Source organism: Dermacentor silvarum, chromosome 1 (assembly GCF_013339745.2).
Source record: "Dermacentor silvarum isolate Dsil-2018 chromosome 1, BIME_Dsil_1.4, whole genome shotgun sequence".
Classification (NCBI taxonomy): domain Eukaryota; kingdom Metazoa; phylum Arthropoda; class Arachnida; order Ixodida; family Ixodidae; genus Dermacentor; species Dermacentor silvarum.
Genome location: NC_051154.1, coordinates 188,587,568 through 188,601,795, shown reverse-complemented (window position 1 = coordinate 188,601,795; position 14,228 = coordinate 188,587,568). Strand labels below are relative to the sequence as shown.

The window sequence follows — 14,228 nt, the reverse complement described above, 5'->3', positions numbered from 1 at the left end:
ATGAACTGGTTCAGTAAAAGCTTCCCTAACCAGTGGACCGGCCGCCGAGAACCTAAGTTTTGGCCACTAAGACCACCTGATCTGACGCCACTTGATTTTTTTTTTCTTTTTTTTTTTGGGGGGGGGGGGGGGGCTGCAAAGGTTTCTGCCTCAACCAGTTGACCTCATGAACATGAAGAAGCCCTCTAAGTGCCTCATTGCATGTGTTCCCGAGCTACCACGCACCTACAGCATATACAGACAGTGTATTTCTGTTCTCTTCTGTTCTAGCTGAGGTCCTCAGGTGAAGAGCCGGGGCTATCGCCATCTCTGCTGTTTGTTGCATTGTCCATGTAAACGTCTTTGGAGTGATTGATCCTGACTCATGCGTGTAATGCGCCAGAGAACTACAAATTTTACCTTGCTAGTGATAACCCAAACTGTCTCTTGGTGGAGGAATTTGCCCGCTTGAAAGCACACAAATTGAGTGCACAGCAGTGTTCAAGTGAAGAACAATTATGAGCATTGTTTCTTTGTTTCTATGAGCATTGTTTCATTTAGTTGTATGACCTGGCTCATGTGAAGGCATGGCAGTCTAGATGCTTAGTGCAGTCATTCACTCAAGGCTGTGGAGTCTGTGTGATTTTTTCAGATAACTCAGGCTGCAACGTTTGCCACTTCACAGTTCTTGTCTCTGTGATCTCGGTGAAGCTGCTACAACTGCATGAAATGTGAATTGTAATTTTTGTCCACAACAAACATTATGTGCTCCTGTAGCAGTGTGTGTTCACGTGTGCATGCATGCATGTGGGTGGGTGTGTACGTGTGTGTGTAATTGCCATATAATTTTACACTTAATTTGTGCTGTCCATTACATGTCCAGGTATACATGGGAAATCCCTTTGAGCTATAAGACTTCTGAAGGAAATGAAGGACTTTACTGGCTGAAGACAAAGAAACCAGGCAGGTTTTTTCTTCCTGCTTTTTTTTTTGCTCCCTTTTAAAACCCCATTGCACAATTGATGTGTTGTTTTAGTTCATGAAAAAACAAGATACAATTGAAAAAAATCGAAACAAATATATGTACAATTGCTACATCTAATCAGAGATTACCTTCCAACTCTGTTCCTTTCACTCTACAGAAATCTGTTTCTCGTCTGTATCTTTGTTTTTTATTTTATGACTTGTAATTACTGTTGCCCCCCTTACTCAATGCCCTTCAATGGGCCTGTAAGGTATTTTGAATAAAAAAAAAGTGCCAGTAGTCTTCCATTCACCCAACTTGTTGAGAAGCTTCACATTTCAGGATACCTAATGCATTTTTTGGCACACAACTAATATGCGCACCACAAGCATCTGCTGCACGTGCGTGCATTATATGTTGAATAAACTTCTGAAAATAGGGTTTCTCTAAACAGCCTCTGTCAGAGATGAGCATTTTAAGAATGCCTACAGTTTTACTATTATGGTATTTTATGGCTAGTGGTGGTTTGTTACTTGTACACGTTAAGGGTCCCCTCACCAAGCTCCGTTAGAAATTTTGGTTATACTATACACTGAAGTTTGTAAAGCATTGTCCAGGGAGTGTTCTACTGCAAGATTATTTATAAATGGTTTAGTAGTAGCCGATGTAAAAGAAAGTTAAGTGTTGTGAGGCCATGGTGTGAAAAGGCGAGCTATCCTCCCCTCAGCAGAGACTCTCTCACATTGCTTCGATCAGCACCCATAAGCAACATTCCTCACCTGTCTTCTCCCATACCAGAGCTGAGAGCCCATTTGACATTTTCATCAAAACCCCACCTCGATTTCATTTTTTTTTTTTCGCAGTGCATATAGAGAAGTAGTTCCTGCATGTTCTGCATTTTGCAAGAATCCCAGAGTTGCTTACACTGTTGCCGGTTATTTGTGCACCACAGGCGCTACTCCTGTGAGATCATCTCTCTTGGCGAGGAAAGAGGCTCCTCCAAGAACAAGGACACATGGGCTTTTGTTTTATTCTCAGCTGTTCTCGCGGCGTGCATTGGCGTATTAACGTTGCAGACATGACCGTCGCCACATTATCTGTGCACCACGTTTGTCGTCTTGCAATGGCCAAACATGGTGAGGGGCCCTTTAAGTTGAAGAATGGGAAGACTTCCAGTACGAAAATGTTTAAAAGCCTCCTCACCAACAAAAAATTATGCCTTTCTTGTGTGTAAGCTCAGGGAAATTACCAACATGATACAATTGAAAGCATAACTGTAGTATGTTAAACTAATACACCCATCTAATAAAAAGTCACGTTTGAACTCTCTCCCTATCTCTCTTTACAGAAATCATTAGCCTACCCATCAGTAAAGACAGCTCGTGGGTAAAGTTTAACAGTGAATTCAAAGGATACTATCTCGTGAAATATGATGAAAGTGAACTAAAGACATTCTCTCAGCTTCTACTGGAGAATAAAACAGTGAGTGCCTTACATCATTCTTTTTGTTTCAGGACAGTCAGTATCATTTATAGGGACACTAAACGAGAAATAAAACGCTATGCACGAAGGCATGCTTTCTGGCAGAAACGCGGCCTCTTTTGTGGGCCGGCCTTCTTTTATTGTTTGCACCTTTAATATTTCAGCCTGAGAAGATTTAGCATAAAAGGCATGCGCTGTTTTGTTTCATGACAATTGTTTGTGGGCTGTCACTCTCAATAAGTAAAGCTGCATTAGTAGATAATGTTTGTGCACTTATAGATAGGCTTTCCTTACCCAAGTACAAGCTTTGTATGCCATAAAGGACTTAAAAAACATGGGGATATCACCTCAGATTTTGCGCTCAATGTCTCTGCAATATCATATATTTTAGCAGCATCTGGCAAAGCATAGTAAATTGTGTATTATTAAAAAGGAATTGTACTACATTTTAAAGTAAATGAATACTGGAGTTGGCAACTTTCTTGATTTTTTCTCCCACAAAGGGCTGAAATATGTGACTGCTCCATGAAATCTATGGCATCAAAAGTGCAGCAATTTGGGCACAAAAGTTCATAAGAATAGGTTGGCATTGACTCTCTTAACTAGTAGGCAAACATTTCCCACTCAATAAATGCTTCAGAGACCAAATTTTTCTTTTGGGTTTCTTTAATGCTGGAGAACTGATAATAGAAATAAACTGAAATCCAGGTTGTAATGAAGAGAGAGAAAGGAACTTTCATGAGAGATGCATGTAAATCATTGAGAAACAAATGTAAAGCTGGAGATATATTATTGGCAATAAATATATAGTTTCAGAATTGGGAAGCCATAACATTGGGTCCCCCAAAAAGCTGCATTTGATTGGCTGTTATGGTTAGTGTAACGAATAAAGAGAGTTTTAAAATTGGGGTGAGCACATGTAGTGTTGGGTTGTGTTTGGGGTACCACATCATGGTGTAAAGAAGAAGCTCTATGAAGACAAAATCATGGAAAGCTTATATGGACTGAAAAAAATGTAGTGCATTTTATTCAAGAACAACAAAAATGAAATGCAAACTGTAATAGCATTTTTAAAGATTTTAAAATGTTAATTAGTTGTTTTTAAACCAACCACACAAACGATGCACACCGATATGCCATGTTTGTCGATTCCATGCATGGAGGGAGTGACAGTTCTACAATAAGCTGCATTTTGCCAGCTTTGCCCTTGATGGAACACTTAGATACATGCAAGGTGCAAGCGAGGACTAGATATTTGTGCTATTTTCAGATTTTTTGGATCTTGGGTCAATGCCAACCCAATGCCTTGGGTTCTACACATGCACACTTGTAGCCTGCTTCTTGTGTTGGGTCCTCTAGCACTTGGGTTGTCAGTCCTAAACATTTCTAAATTCTGTGCTAGTATTTCTATAGTGTAGATATCCAATTTATATTGCAGGAGCCGAAATTGACTCAATAAGCTATAAGCAAGTTTCTTTTACATAATATGCATCATCTGCTAATTTTACAAGCCAAGTGCAAATTTATGATACCGCATGTCAAAATAGCAAGAATGCACTTATTTCACCCTGCAGTACAGAGATACCCTAATTTTACAAGCTTAACAAGTGCAAAATGATGATTCCACTTGTTAAAAAATACCAAGAATTCACTTATTTTACCCTGCAATACAGAGATCTCAGGGAAAGGGAATTCCAGGGGTCCCAGGGTTGGCACAGCTGTTACTTCTCTGCCTCTGCATAATCTGGCCAGAATGTCTGCAAAAGGCAATCATCCCACAGACTAAAATGTTTAGATTTTTGTCTGTCTCTCACATTTAACACTACTGGCACATCAAAATAAAACAAGTTTGAGTAAGAATGTGACCTGCTAGCTTTTATAGTGAAACTGATGGGCCATAGAAGTAGTTCTTGAATTATAGTACTACTGCAAAACTGTTGATTGGCCCCTTTGTTTACTCTTGTAGCAGTTGTCTGCTTCCGACCGTGCGGAGCTTCTTCTGGAAACATTTCTGCTGGCACGAGCTGGCATGGCGCCTTATTCTGCTGCAATGGACCTCACCAAGTACCTCCGACGTGAGCGACATTTCATACCTCTTATGGTGGCATCCAGGGTCTTCCAGCACATTGCTATGTGTCTCAGAGGCCATCCAGAGAAAGTTCTTTTTCTGGTGAGTACTACACTGTTCACTGAAATTCACAGAAGCAGATGCAGCCAGACATGCTTCTTTCATAATTTCTTTGTGAAATTTACCTTCAGTACAATTGTGAAGCCTTCTGCAGCTTCAGTTCCATCTGGCAGTCTTTGGTTTGTGGCAGTTAACACAAATCATCGTAAAAGGCAGGTCACATGCAGCCCTACAGCCCCACTACATATGCTGCAGAGCATGTGAAGGCTATGACATCTCATGCTGTATAGTCTAGATTGATGAGGTGTTTTCCGAGGGGTTGCATTATCGGCATTCAGCTCTCTTTGTTTTGGGGAACTGCATCATATTAAGCTTATAAATCACTTGCACCAAGATCAACCAAAAGGCAGGTAAATAAACACTGTTTTTTGTGTTTATGCTGGCATGCATGTATGTTATATGGAGCACACATGCTTAATGTTGCCGGAGTGTAAGACTGATGTCACACAGCCTGTCTCAGTGGTCACCAAGTGTTATTGCCACCAAACTTGTGGGATTGTGCATGCTTGTTAAAAATTGCATTTGCTACCAACATCAATATAGTGCCATTAAGTGGCCTCTATAATGAATTACTTCTGTGGTGCACCTGCGATTACTTTTTTTTTTCTTTTTCATTTTGTCACCACCAGTGGAACTCTGCAAGTTTAACAGCAGTGTCATAAACTATTGATACACCTCTGTGACACACATCACTATATTTTTTATGTGATATGAGTGCTTTGCTTGAAATACCACTGTGGTCTGCTTAAATTCCTAACAGGAGTATGTTAAATACATAATGGAAGAAGCTTTTGAAGAGCTCATGTGGAGGGACAGGGGTGATCACTTGACAAAGTAAGTTCCAAGAACTTTGTTCTCTTTTTATTTGCCTTAACATATTTTTTGTGTAGTTACTTGTCAATCAATTTTCAATTTTATAATTTTGAAAATTATCATTTCCTGACAGGCAGGTATACGATATTTAACACCATCACATGCTGTAACATGAAGGACAGTTTTAGTGTTGCAATGTTTTAAATTTATACGCAGGATACTAAGTGACTAAATGGCTTAGTTGAATTTTGCTGAATAATTGTTTTGATTTTTATAGTTTTTTTCTCCCTCTTCCAATTTAGACGAGCACGGGAAGTGGTTCTGCACTTATCCTGCTTCAGTGGGGACAGGGTTTGCCTCAGAAATGCTGGAGAGCTATTGGAGGCCTGGTTTGCAGGTGCTACGTACGTACAAGTGCCATGTACTTTGTTTTTAACCAGTGACAAAGAAGCAACCAGCAAAAGCACACATTCGCTAGACAAAAAAGAGCTCAGTATGAACACTGGGCTCACAACTAATGTTTATTCAAGAACAGGTTTCCACAGAAGACAGCAGCATATACATGTTCATTGGTGCATGCACTGTGTTATCTCTTGTGGAAGAGCATTGCTGAGTAAATGTTAGATGCAGGTCCTTTGTTCACCACACTCACATATTTACCTTGTTTGCTATGATCAACAGTGGTCGAACAAGTGATGTCTCTGGAGCCACCATATGGCCGAGAGCAACTTGTCTTTGTCAGATCACTGTTGATCATTTCAAGTCTCCATCTTCCTGTGAACCTTTGTCATGTTTGTATATCTTTTTTGTTAGCTTTTTTTATTTGTGCTCTATGCACAAACTAGCACCATGAAAAGTCCGAGCAAATTACAGCAAACAAGCCCATATTGAAGCGCCTTCACGAGTGCTTTAGGATGAGTCAATGTGATGCATGGTTTACCACTGCTTCATCAAGAATATTTGCATTGGTGTTACTTTGTTACCATGATTGTAATGATTAAAAGTTATATGTATTTTGGTCATCTGTGTAAAGTAGTGTGTCTAAATAACACACTAAACTAAACTAAGGATAACACACTAATTTTGCATTAAAGTAAAGGGACTTTAAATAGGTTGAACAATTTAAATGAATGAATGTGGTGCGTAGAGTATGGTAGCTGTAATGACATCTACCAAACATTGCAATGCTGCATGTGGTGGAAAGCCCACAAAGTAACAGAAAGGTGTTCACTTTAAATGCTCCAGCACCTATCTTCTTAACTGTGCAAAGTGATGTCAGCTGCATTTTCAATACAGTAAACTCCTCTACGTGCAGATTTGTTAATCATCACAATGTATTGGTTGAATAAATAAGTTAAAGCTCCTTCACTATGGTGGTGTTGGCTGTCCTGGATGGAAAACTGAGGTGCAATGGAGTGTATTCTAGCAGACAGTCCCTCTATGCAAAAACTTGTACTGCCCCAGGAGGTATTTGCTTACCAGTGTCCTCCAGATAGACAATAAATACAGCACAGCAGGTCCATGTGATGACCATGCATGCATCTACCTCTCCATGGAAGCATGTAATGTTTCACAAAATTTTAGCCCAATGCCTTTAGCTTGGTGACTATGTGAAGTGTTTTCTCTGTAGAGGGAAGCTTTCTATGACAACAGTAGTGGAAACTTCTCACTGGAAGTGACAAGTGTGTGTGGCATGTGACAAAATAATAAAATAGACACAAAAAAGGCACAGTACACTGGATAAGGGTACATTTTGCAGCATTGATTGCACTGTTGTGCTAAATTGCTTCAAAATGCAGTAACTCCACAACTACTTGTCTATTCCAAAAGTTCTTGTTGGAAAATGTTCAGTTAATAAGTGTGCTAAATCACCTGTAAAGAGCATATTTTTGTAATGTGAGTGGTTTAGGCCCTTTTTAAACTGACAGTACAAAGTGTTAAATCTTAACATTCCTTTGCTTGAACAAAGTTTATAAAATGTCTATACACAAGGGTGTCGTACGTCATCATCACCCATCATGCTCCTCTTTCTTTCCTTATTCCTCTTCTCCCAGCACAGAGTAGCTGGCTAGAGGAATGTACCTCAGGCCAACCTTTCTGTCTTGCATATCAAACTTTTCTCTCTCTCTCTCTCTCTCTCTCTATACACAACTGTTCGAGATGTGGTGAACTTCACAGCTCAATTCACATGTTAATAACTTTTAAGTATGCTATATTAGTGAAGGCTGTATGTACAACTTATGCTGCTGCCTTTTTTAGGATCCCACCAAACCTTCGGGAGCTTGTGTATATCTGGGGAATGACTGCAAGTGGAAATGAAACAATATGGGAGGCCATGTACTTAAGATACCAAAATGAGGCACTGCCAGCAGAAAGGAAAAGTCTCATTAAAGGACTGGCAAGCATTGATAATAAAACTGTCATAGAAAGGTATTTATTTTTGATTTTCAGGGTAGAACTTTCAAGCCAGCACATTTGCTAAATGTTCTAGATGTGAATGCACATATGAGTGTCATTAGTAGTAATTATATGTGCACTTGTATATTTTGCATACTGTGAGCACTGTTCAGAGCTGTCTCATGATACATACAGTTTCTGGATAGTTTCTGGTGTGACTAAATACCATCGAGTGTCAAAATGGAATATGCAGAATGTGTTATGACTGCATATAGAAAGGCAAGTGTTACATAAGGAACACTATCACATAGGAAGTGTAACAGCATATCATGTGACAGATCATGTTACACTATCATTACATAAATAAAGCTTCTGGAAGTACTAGTAGGACCTGAAACTCCTTTCTGCAAAGACTGGGGCTTCAGACCAGTACCTTAGACCACTAGGTAATGCCAGCGACCTCTTCACATCAATTGGCATTGAATTGTGTGCATACGTAGTACAGTCCAAACGTGTTGATGCTGCATCAAGTTTGTCGGGATGATCAAACTGAATTTATGCTAATATGTATGTGTAGCAGTCTGGTGTAATGAAACATAAAACAGGCCCCTCTGCAATGCCTCTGTACAAGTGCAAAAATGAAGAACACAATGGTGCCATTTGGCCATTTAGGAGCACTAGTGTTTACTATCTTTGCTGATGTAGTTGCCCGAGATACAACAAATCATATTCACAAAAAGACAAAAATGCAATTTTTTTGCATGACTCCTGTAGTAGCCTTTATGTATCAGCACTGGTAGTACAGTCAAACCCCGATATAACGAACCTTGATTTAACGAAATTCGCCATGTAACAAACTATTGTTATTTCCCCATCTTAGTTATATCGAATTAACGAAAGCTCGATATAACGAAATTCTCGATATAACGAAGTTTCTTGCTGCAACTGCAACTTTGTTATATCGAGGTTTGACTGTACATAGAAATGTCATAAAGTGTTGTAGTGATCAATAGTGGCTGAACAAGACAAGTGTCAGCCTGGAGCCAACATTTTAACAAGATACTTGTTTTCATCAGGGGGCATCATCAGGACAAGTCCCTTGTTGAAATGTTGGTTCCATGCCGAGGCTTCCTTTATTTGATCACTTCTAATCTCTTCAAATCTCTATCTTCCTGTGAACTTCTGTCTTGGGCCGATATTTTGTAGCAATACCTTTCTGATGCTAATGCCTTTTCGCGCTTTTCGCGCTTGGTCAGTGGTCAGAGCGACGGTCTGCTCACGTTATCAACGGGATCAGCAGGCCGTGAGCGGTGGATAATAAGACTAGTATAGAATAAGGCATAAGGCATCGCTGCAAAATACCGGCCTTGTTCGGACAAAAGTATTGTCATAGTAGTTACAGTAACGCATAGTACTGCGATTCACTCACTTTGGTTCAGAAAAGGTAATAAACAGCCCAAAAGTTTTTTATTCCTTCCTCACATTCACATTTAGATTTAACTGATTGATGTACGATGATCAATTATGTAATACACCATGAGAAAAATTTGAAAAAAAATGTGTAGAGCTTACGTGTGTTGGTTGTAGCTGCTTGAAACGTATGATAGCATATAGCATATTCATATTCACATAGCATATAGCATATTCATAGATAGCATATCATGAATATATCATGAATAGCATAACATAGATAGCATATAGCATATTCGCCTGTGGCAGAAAGGATGTTCCACATCCGCCCCTAGATTTATGAGTGGTGGCGCTGTCTAACACTCCCAGGGTTAATTCTAGTTGTAAAACATAAATACCCCAGAAAGTGGATGGGAAAACAGCTCCACGGTAGCTCAATGGTGAGAGCATTGCACGCGTAATGCGAAGACCTGGGTTCGTTCCCCACCTGTGGACAGTTGTTTTTTTCACCCACTTTCATTTCCATTAATTTATCATTTCTTTAATTCAATTAGTAAGTACAAGTAATTTCCCCTATGTTGTCCTTGGTGTCATTGTTTGTTGGCTTCTCATGATATGATAGCAGTAAAACAGTTAGCATACTTATTAACTTTTCTTTGTGTAGTTTAGCTGAATTCACTGTCCTTAATCATTATTCTTATTGCACCGGCTATCTCTAATGTTCATAATTTCTAGAAGTCTAAGCTAAAGAAGCTTACTGTACAATTCATAGCCGTCATGGCACCCGTCATGTTTTGATGCCTCCTCAAACTTCCTAAACATAAGCAGCCAGCAGAATTGTGACCAACACCAAGCAACGAGAGGCTTCTTGTGTATGAGAGTATGCTTTTTGTGTCAGTTTAATTCATTGGGACACGACACTTTCTAGCCACTTATAATAGCAGAAGCCAAATTACCTCATACCTTACTTTCTCCATCATTCTAGACTTCTGACATTGTCCCTAGATGACTCTGTGATCAAGAGAGCTGACTTTACGGTCCTCGTGGAGCACCTTGCGACCAGAGACATTGGCCTCTCCTTAGCTTGGGATTTTATCAGGAATAATTGGGAGCTCCTTGCATCAAGGTAAAAAGCCTTTTTACAAACTGTCCAAAGTTACCTTCTTTTCTTTTTAGCAAATTTAGCTTGTTTCATTTTATAATATGAACATTATTCTTGCACTTCATACAAACACACATCCTTCAGGCAGCAGTTATGAAGGATGTAATAGCAGCAGTGCTAACAACTTTTATTTGGAAGTTTTGGCGGATGTCCTTGTTTTCAAGTTCATTGAATATAAATATTGAAAAGTTCTTGTTGCATTTTTGCTTTTCAGGTACTCCTCCGATGAAAGACAGCTGGGAGCAGTAGTGTTTTCTGTTTGTAAACACTTCACAACACAGGAACAGCTTCAGAAGGTACGTTTGAAGAACAGACAAACAAAATGATTTCACATTTTTTTCCGACCAGCATGTTTATTCCACAACTAGGTGAAGAATTCCCTATTGTATGGTAAAATTAAGTGCGAGACGCTCAGCTATTAATGTGCGACAGATGACCATTTTTGCTCAATATAGGCTTGCTGATGCTGGCTATAGTGAAAGTAAGCCTCCATAAAGATACCATATCAAGTAGAAGCTGTCTTCCCATTCTGCCTTTTGATAACATTTAGACATGGTGCCATATGTCTTTTCCAGGTGGAGCAGTTTTTCGAAGAATATCCTGAAGGGGGAAAAGGAAAGCGTACTAGCCTCCAAGTGCTTGAGACAGTTAGAGCAAATATTCGCTGGCGAAACTTCTTTGCAACAGCAGTGCTCACCTGGGTGAAGGAATACCAATATGTGCCATGGGAAAACCTTCGGCTCCCAGCCCATGTCATGCCTGTGCACTATGACCTTCAGATTCAGCCCTTTCTGGACTTGCACACATTTCAGGGCCAAGTGGATATCCAAGTAGAGCTCCTCAAACCTGTCAAGAGTGTTCACGTACATGCCAGGAATCTCAGCATCACATCTGCTTTCATGACAGATGAGTCAACAAAGATGATGGTTCCTCTGTCTGGCACGTTTGTTCATGAGCCCAATGAGCTTTATGTGATGCAGTTGGGAAATATTGCTGATGTTGGAACTTACAGCTTACATTACGAGTTCAAAGGTGTTCTGTCCAGAGACCTGCGGGGATTCTACCTGAGCAGCTACCCTGTTGGAGCCAATGAAACAAGGTTAATCAGCAAAGCCAACATGGCCTTTTTTAACTTTGTTGTAATTGTATTTGCTGCTGCTGTGAGAGCCATAGCAGGTCTGTTGTACATAAGCACATTTTTGTTGCAGGTACCTTGCAACCACACAGTTTGAACCCACGGATGCGAGGAAGGCATTTCCTTGCTTTGATGAACCAAGATTTAAAGCAACATTTAGCATCAAGATAATCCACGACCCTGAATACATTGCTCTCTCCAATATGCCTGTCATGGTAAGAAGGGAACTGCAATATAACAAGAATGTTGTATACGTAATGAAACTCAACACCAAAACAATCAAGTGTAGGTAAAATTTCACATTAAACCCTAATGGAACACAATGAAAAGAAAACAGGGAAACGTCGACCAAAAATGAAAAGGTTTGAAAAAGACGTTTCGTCTTCCGTACAAAAGCCTTGTTCACCGATTTCATTAATGGAACACAAGACTAAAATGATGTACTAACATGACAACATTACTTATAATATTGTTTCAGTGTTTCAGCTCTTTTATGTCGCATAAATATGCAGTAACCAGCAACCTTCCACTCCTTTTTCTTTTTTTTCGTGCAGGGCAAAGAGATAACAACAACAGGCCTGCAAGTCACACAGTTTCAAAAGACTGTAAAAATGACAACTTATTTAGTTGCGTTGATTGTTTGTGATTTTCATAACATTTCTGGAAACAGCTCGAATGGCATAGAGGTAAGAAACATTGTGTTCTCCATTGTGAGCTTTAACATGAATTTGTCTTCAGCAAATACTGCATTACTGTATTTGCACAAGCATTGTAAAACTTTTATTTTGCACATTCACCGGCCTGAGAAAGCACCCTTGTGCTTTATTCGGCACCATGCTTCAAATATAATGTGATTTGCACTAGATAGCAAAACTCAGTGCAACAGAGAGAGAGAGAAAATTATCTTAATTATCAATGCCCGGTACATCAAGGGAAGGGGGCATTATGTGTAATGATCCTATGTGCTGCTCGTAATACCGCACGTTCTTGCAGATTTTTTGCGCAAATGCACGCTACCGTGAAATTCAGTAGTGTGTCGCTGTCTTGTCGGAACGTTTTAGCACTGAGCAATCTGTTACTGCAATGTGCTCCTGGGCAGGCTCCACCCACACCCCATCACATTTGCAGTTGGTCCGTAGTGGCAGCACATTGCTGTAGCATATTGAGCATCATGCTACGTAAGCTAAAATAACCCGTTTTCATTGTGCAGCTACTGCCACTTTATACATCGCTAGATTAATTTATAATCATGTTTGTGTGTGCTTGCTTGCTTTCTTGCTTGTTTGTCAAGGTTCTCTCAACCCCTCCCCTCTGAATTATATTTGTGGCAGTACAGATGTACAGCCTTTGTCAAAAGTACACAAGCTACTCCGGGCCTTCACAATACTATATGTCTTTCCGCTGTGTGGTGTGGTTCCCATGGCCCTCCTGACACTCTAGGCTCTGGATAATTAGTACGAGAGTTCTCTTCATTCCCCTTAGCATTGGAAATTATGACATATCATAGGAACTGCCTTAAACAGACTAAGTCAGCCTCAGTGGCGCACCGACGGGGGGGGATTCGGGGTTGTAACCCGCCCCTGAGGCCGGCTTAACTCCCCCTTTTGTTTAACCCCTTTTCTTTCCTTGCGCATTTGAGTACTGCAGCTAAGATGTAAGACGTGCAATCGTCTGCACACTCGCAAAAAGCGCATTTTTTGACAGTTTCCCATGAAGAAATCGAAATTAGTGCTATTTAGATGGTATTGGCAAACTGTCAACCCCCCCCCCTGGCAGAGATCCTGGGTGCGCTACTGGTCAGCCTGGTGGTCGCAGGCTGTAGCCCGTGTACTTTTTACAAAGACTGTACATGCAATGTAATAATGTTGCATAATGTAGGAATTCAAAAATGTACTTTTTTTTTTCTTAACAGGTGAAAGTTTATGCCAGAGAAGAAGAAATTGATAAAGCTCATTATGCACTTGGAGCTGCACTGAAAATTCTAACCTACTTCGAGGAGTATTTTGGGATAAAGTATCCATTGCCCAAACTAGGTGAGTTTACCAGATGATACACAAGTACTCGTCTTGTTTCAGTATGTGTATAAGTATGTGGTGCTGTCTCGTGGCTGAAGATTATACCATTGCGCTAACGAGAGATAGGCAGCACGAGGGAGGGCCGTTTCACATAATTTTGAGGTTATGTCAATACAAAAGCTTGGAACAGTAACAGGTGGAACACGGTGGGCATTGTTCCCTCGTGTGGCCACAGCTGACAGCTGTGTGAGCAATAGGAATGACGGAAAGGAGGGGAAGGCCGCAAGAGCACAACAGCAGCACTTCATTATCAATAACTCCATTAATGAAGTGGACATTCAAAATCATTTTGCTGGAACAGATTCGGAAGGCTGTGCCCTTTAATACTGGGCACATTTTGCACCTTTCATAAAAGATGTTGCAAGGCACCTTTAATCTATGACGGGTGCTTGCTCATTACTTTGCAGTAGTTGTGTGCCAAATTTTAGTTGTTGCAGTTATATTGCCACAATTCTCTGCCCCCATACAAAATGTACATAAGTTCTCTCTGGACAAAACAGAACTGAAAGTAGCACTACTAAAGTTCACTGGCCAAGAAAAAAATTCATGCAGAAACTCCTCCGGGAGTTGTCTAAGTATGCGTAAGCATTGTGCCTCTTGCTCATCTCCACGCAGGCCAGTGT

At 40.3% G+C, this 14,228-nt stretch overlaps 1 protein-coding gene and 1 long non-coding RNA gene across 2 annotated transcripts in view; one reads left to right on the top strand and one right to left on the bottom strand.

The window, feature by feature from the left end:
• Positions 1–14,228, bottom strand: part of LOC125941373 (uncharacterized) — a 61,504-nt gene that overhangs the window by 23,843 nt on the left and 23,433 nt on the right. The window lies entirely within an intron of this gene.
• LOC119436540 (putative aminopeptidase-2) overlaps positions 1–14,228 on the top strand; it is a 168,940-nt gene that overhangs the window by 131,774 nt on the left and 22,938 nt on the right. The window contains exons 29-40 of the mRNA XM_049658436.1: positions 863–942; positions 2,292–2,425; positions 4,392–4,595; positions 5,374–5,447; positions 5,729–5,830; positions 7,686–7,856; positions 10,219–10,359; positions 10,610–10,691; positions 10,971–11,494; positions 11,604–11,745; positions 12,085–12,216; positions 13,443–13,563. Coding sequence (XP_049514393.1) covers positions 863–942; positions 2,292–2,425; positions 4,392–4,595; positions 5,374–5,447; positions 5,729–5,830; positions 7,686–7,856; positions 10,219–10,359; positions 10,610–10,691; positions 10,971–11,494; positions 11,604–11,745; positions 12,085–12,216; positions 13,443–13,563 — 1,907 coding nt within the window. The remainder of the gene's footprint in view (positions 1–862; positions 943–2,291; positions 2,426–4,391; positions 4,596–5,373; positions 5,448–5,728; positions 5,831–7,685; positions 7,857–10,218; positions 10,360–10,609; positions 10,692–10,970; positions 11,495–11,603; positions 11,746–12,084; positions 12,217–13,442; positions 13,564–14,228) is intronic.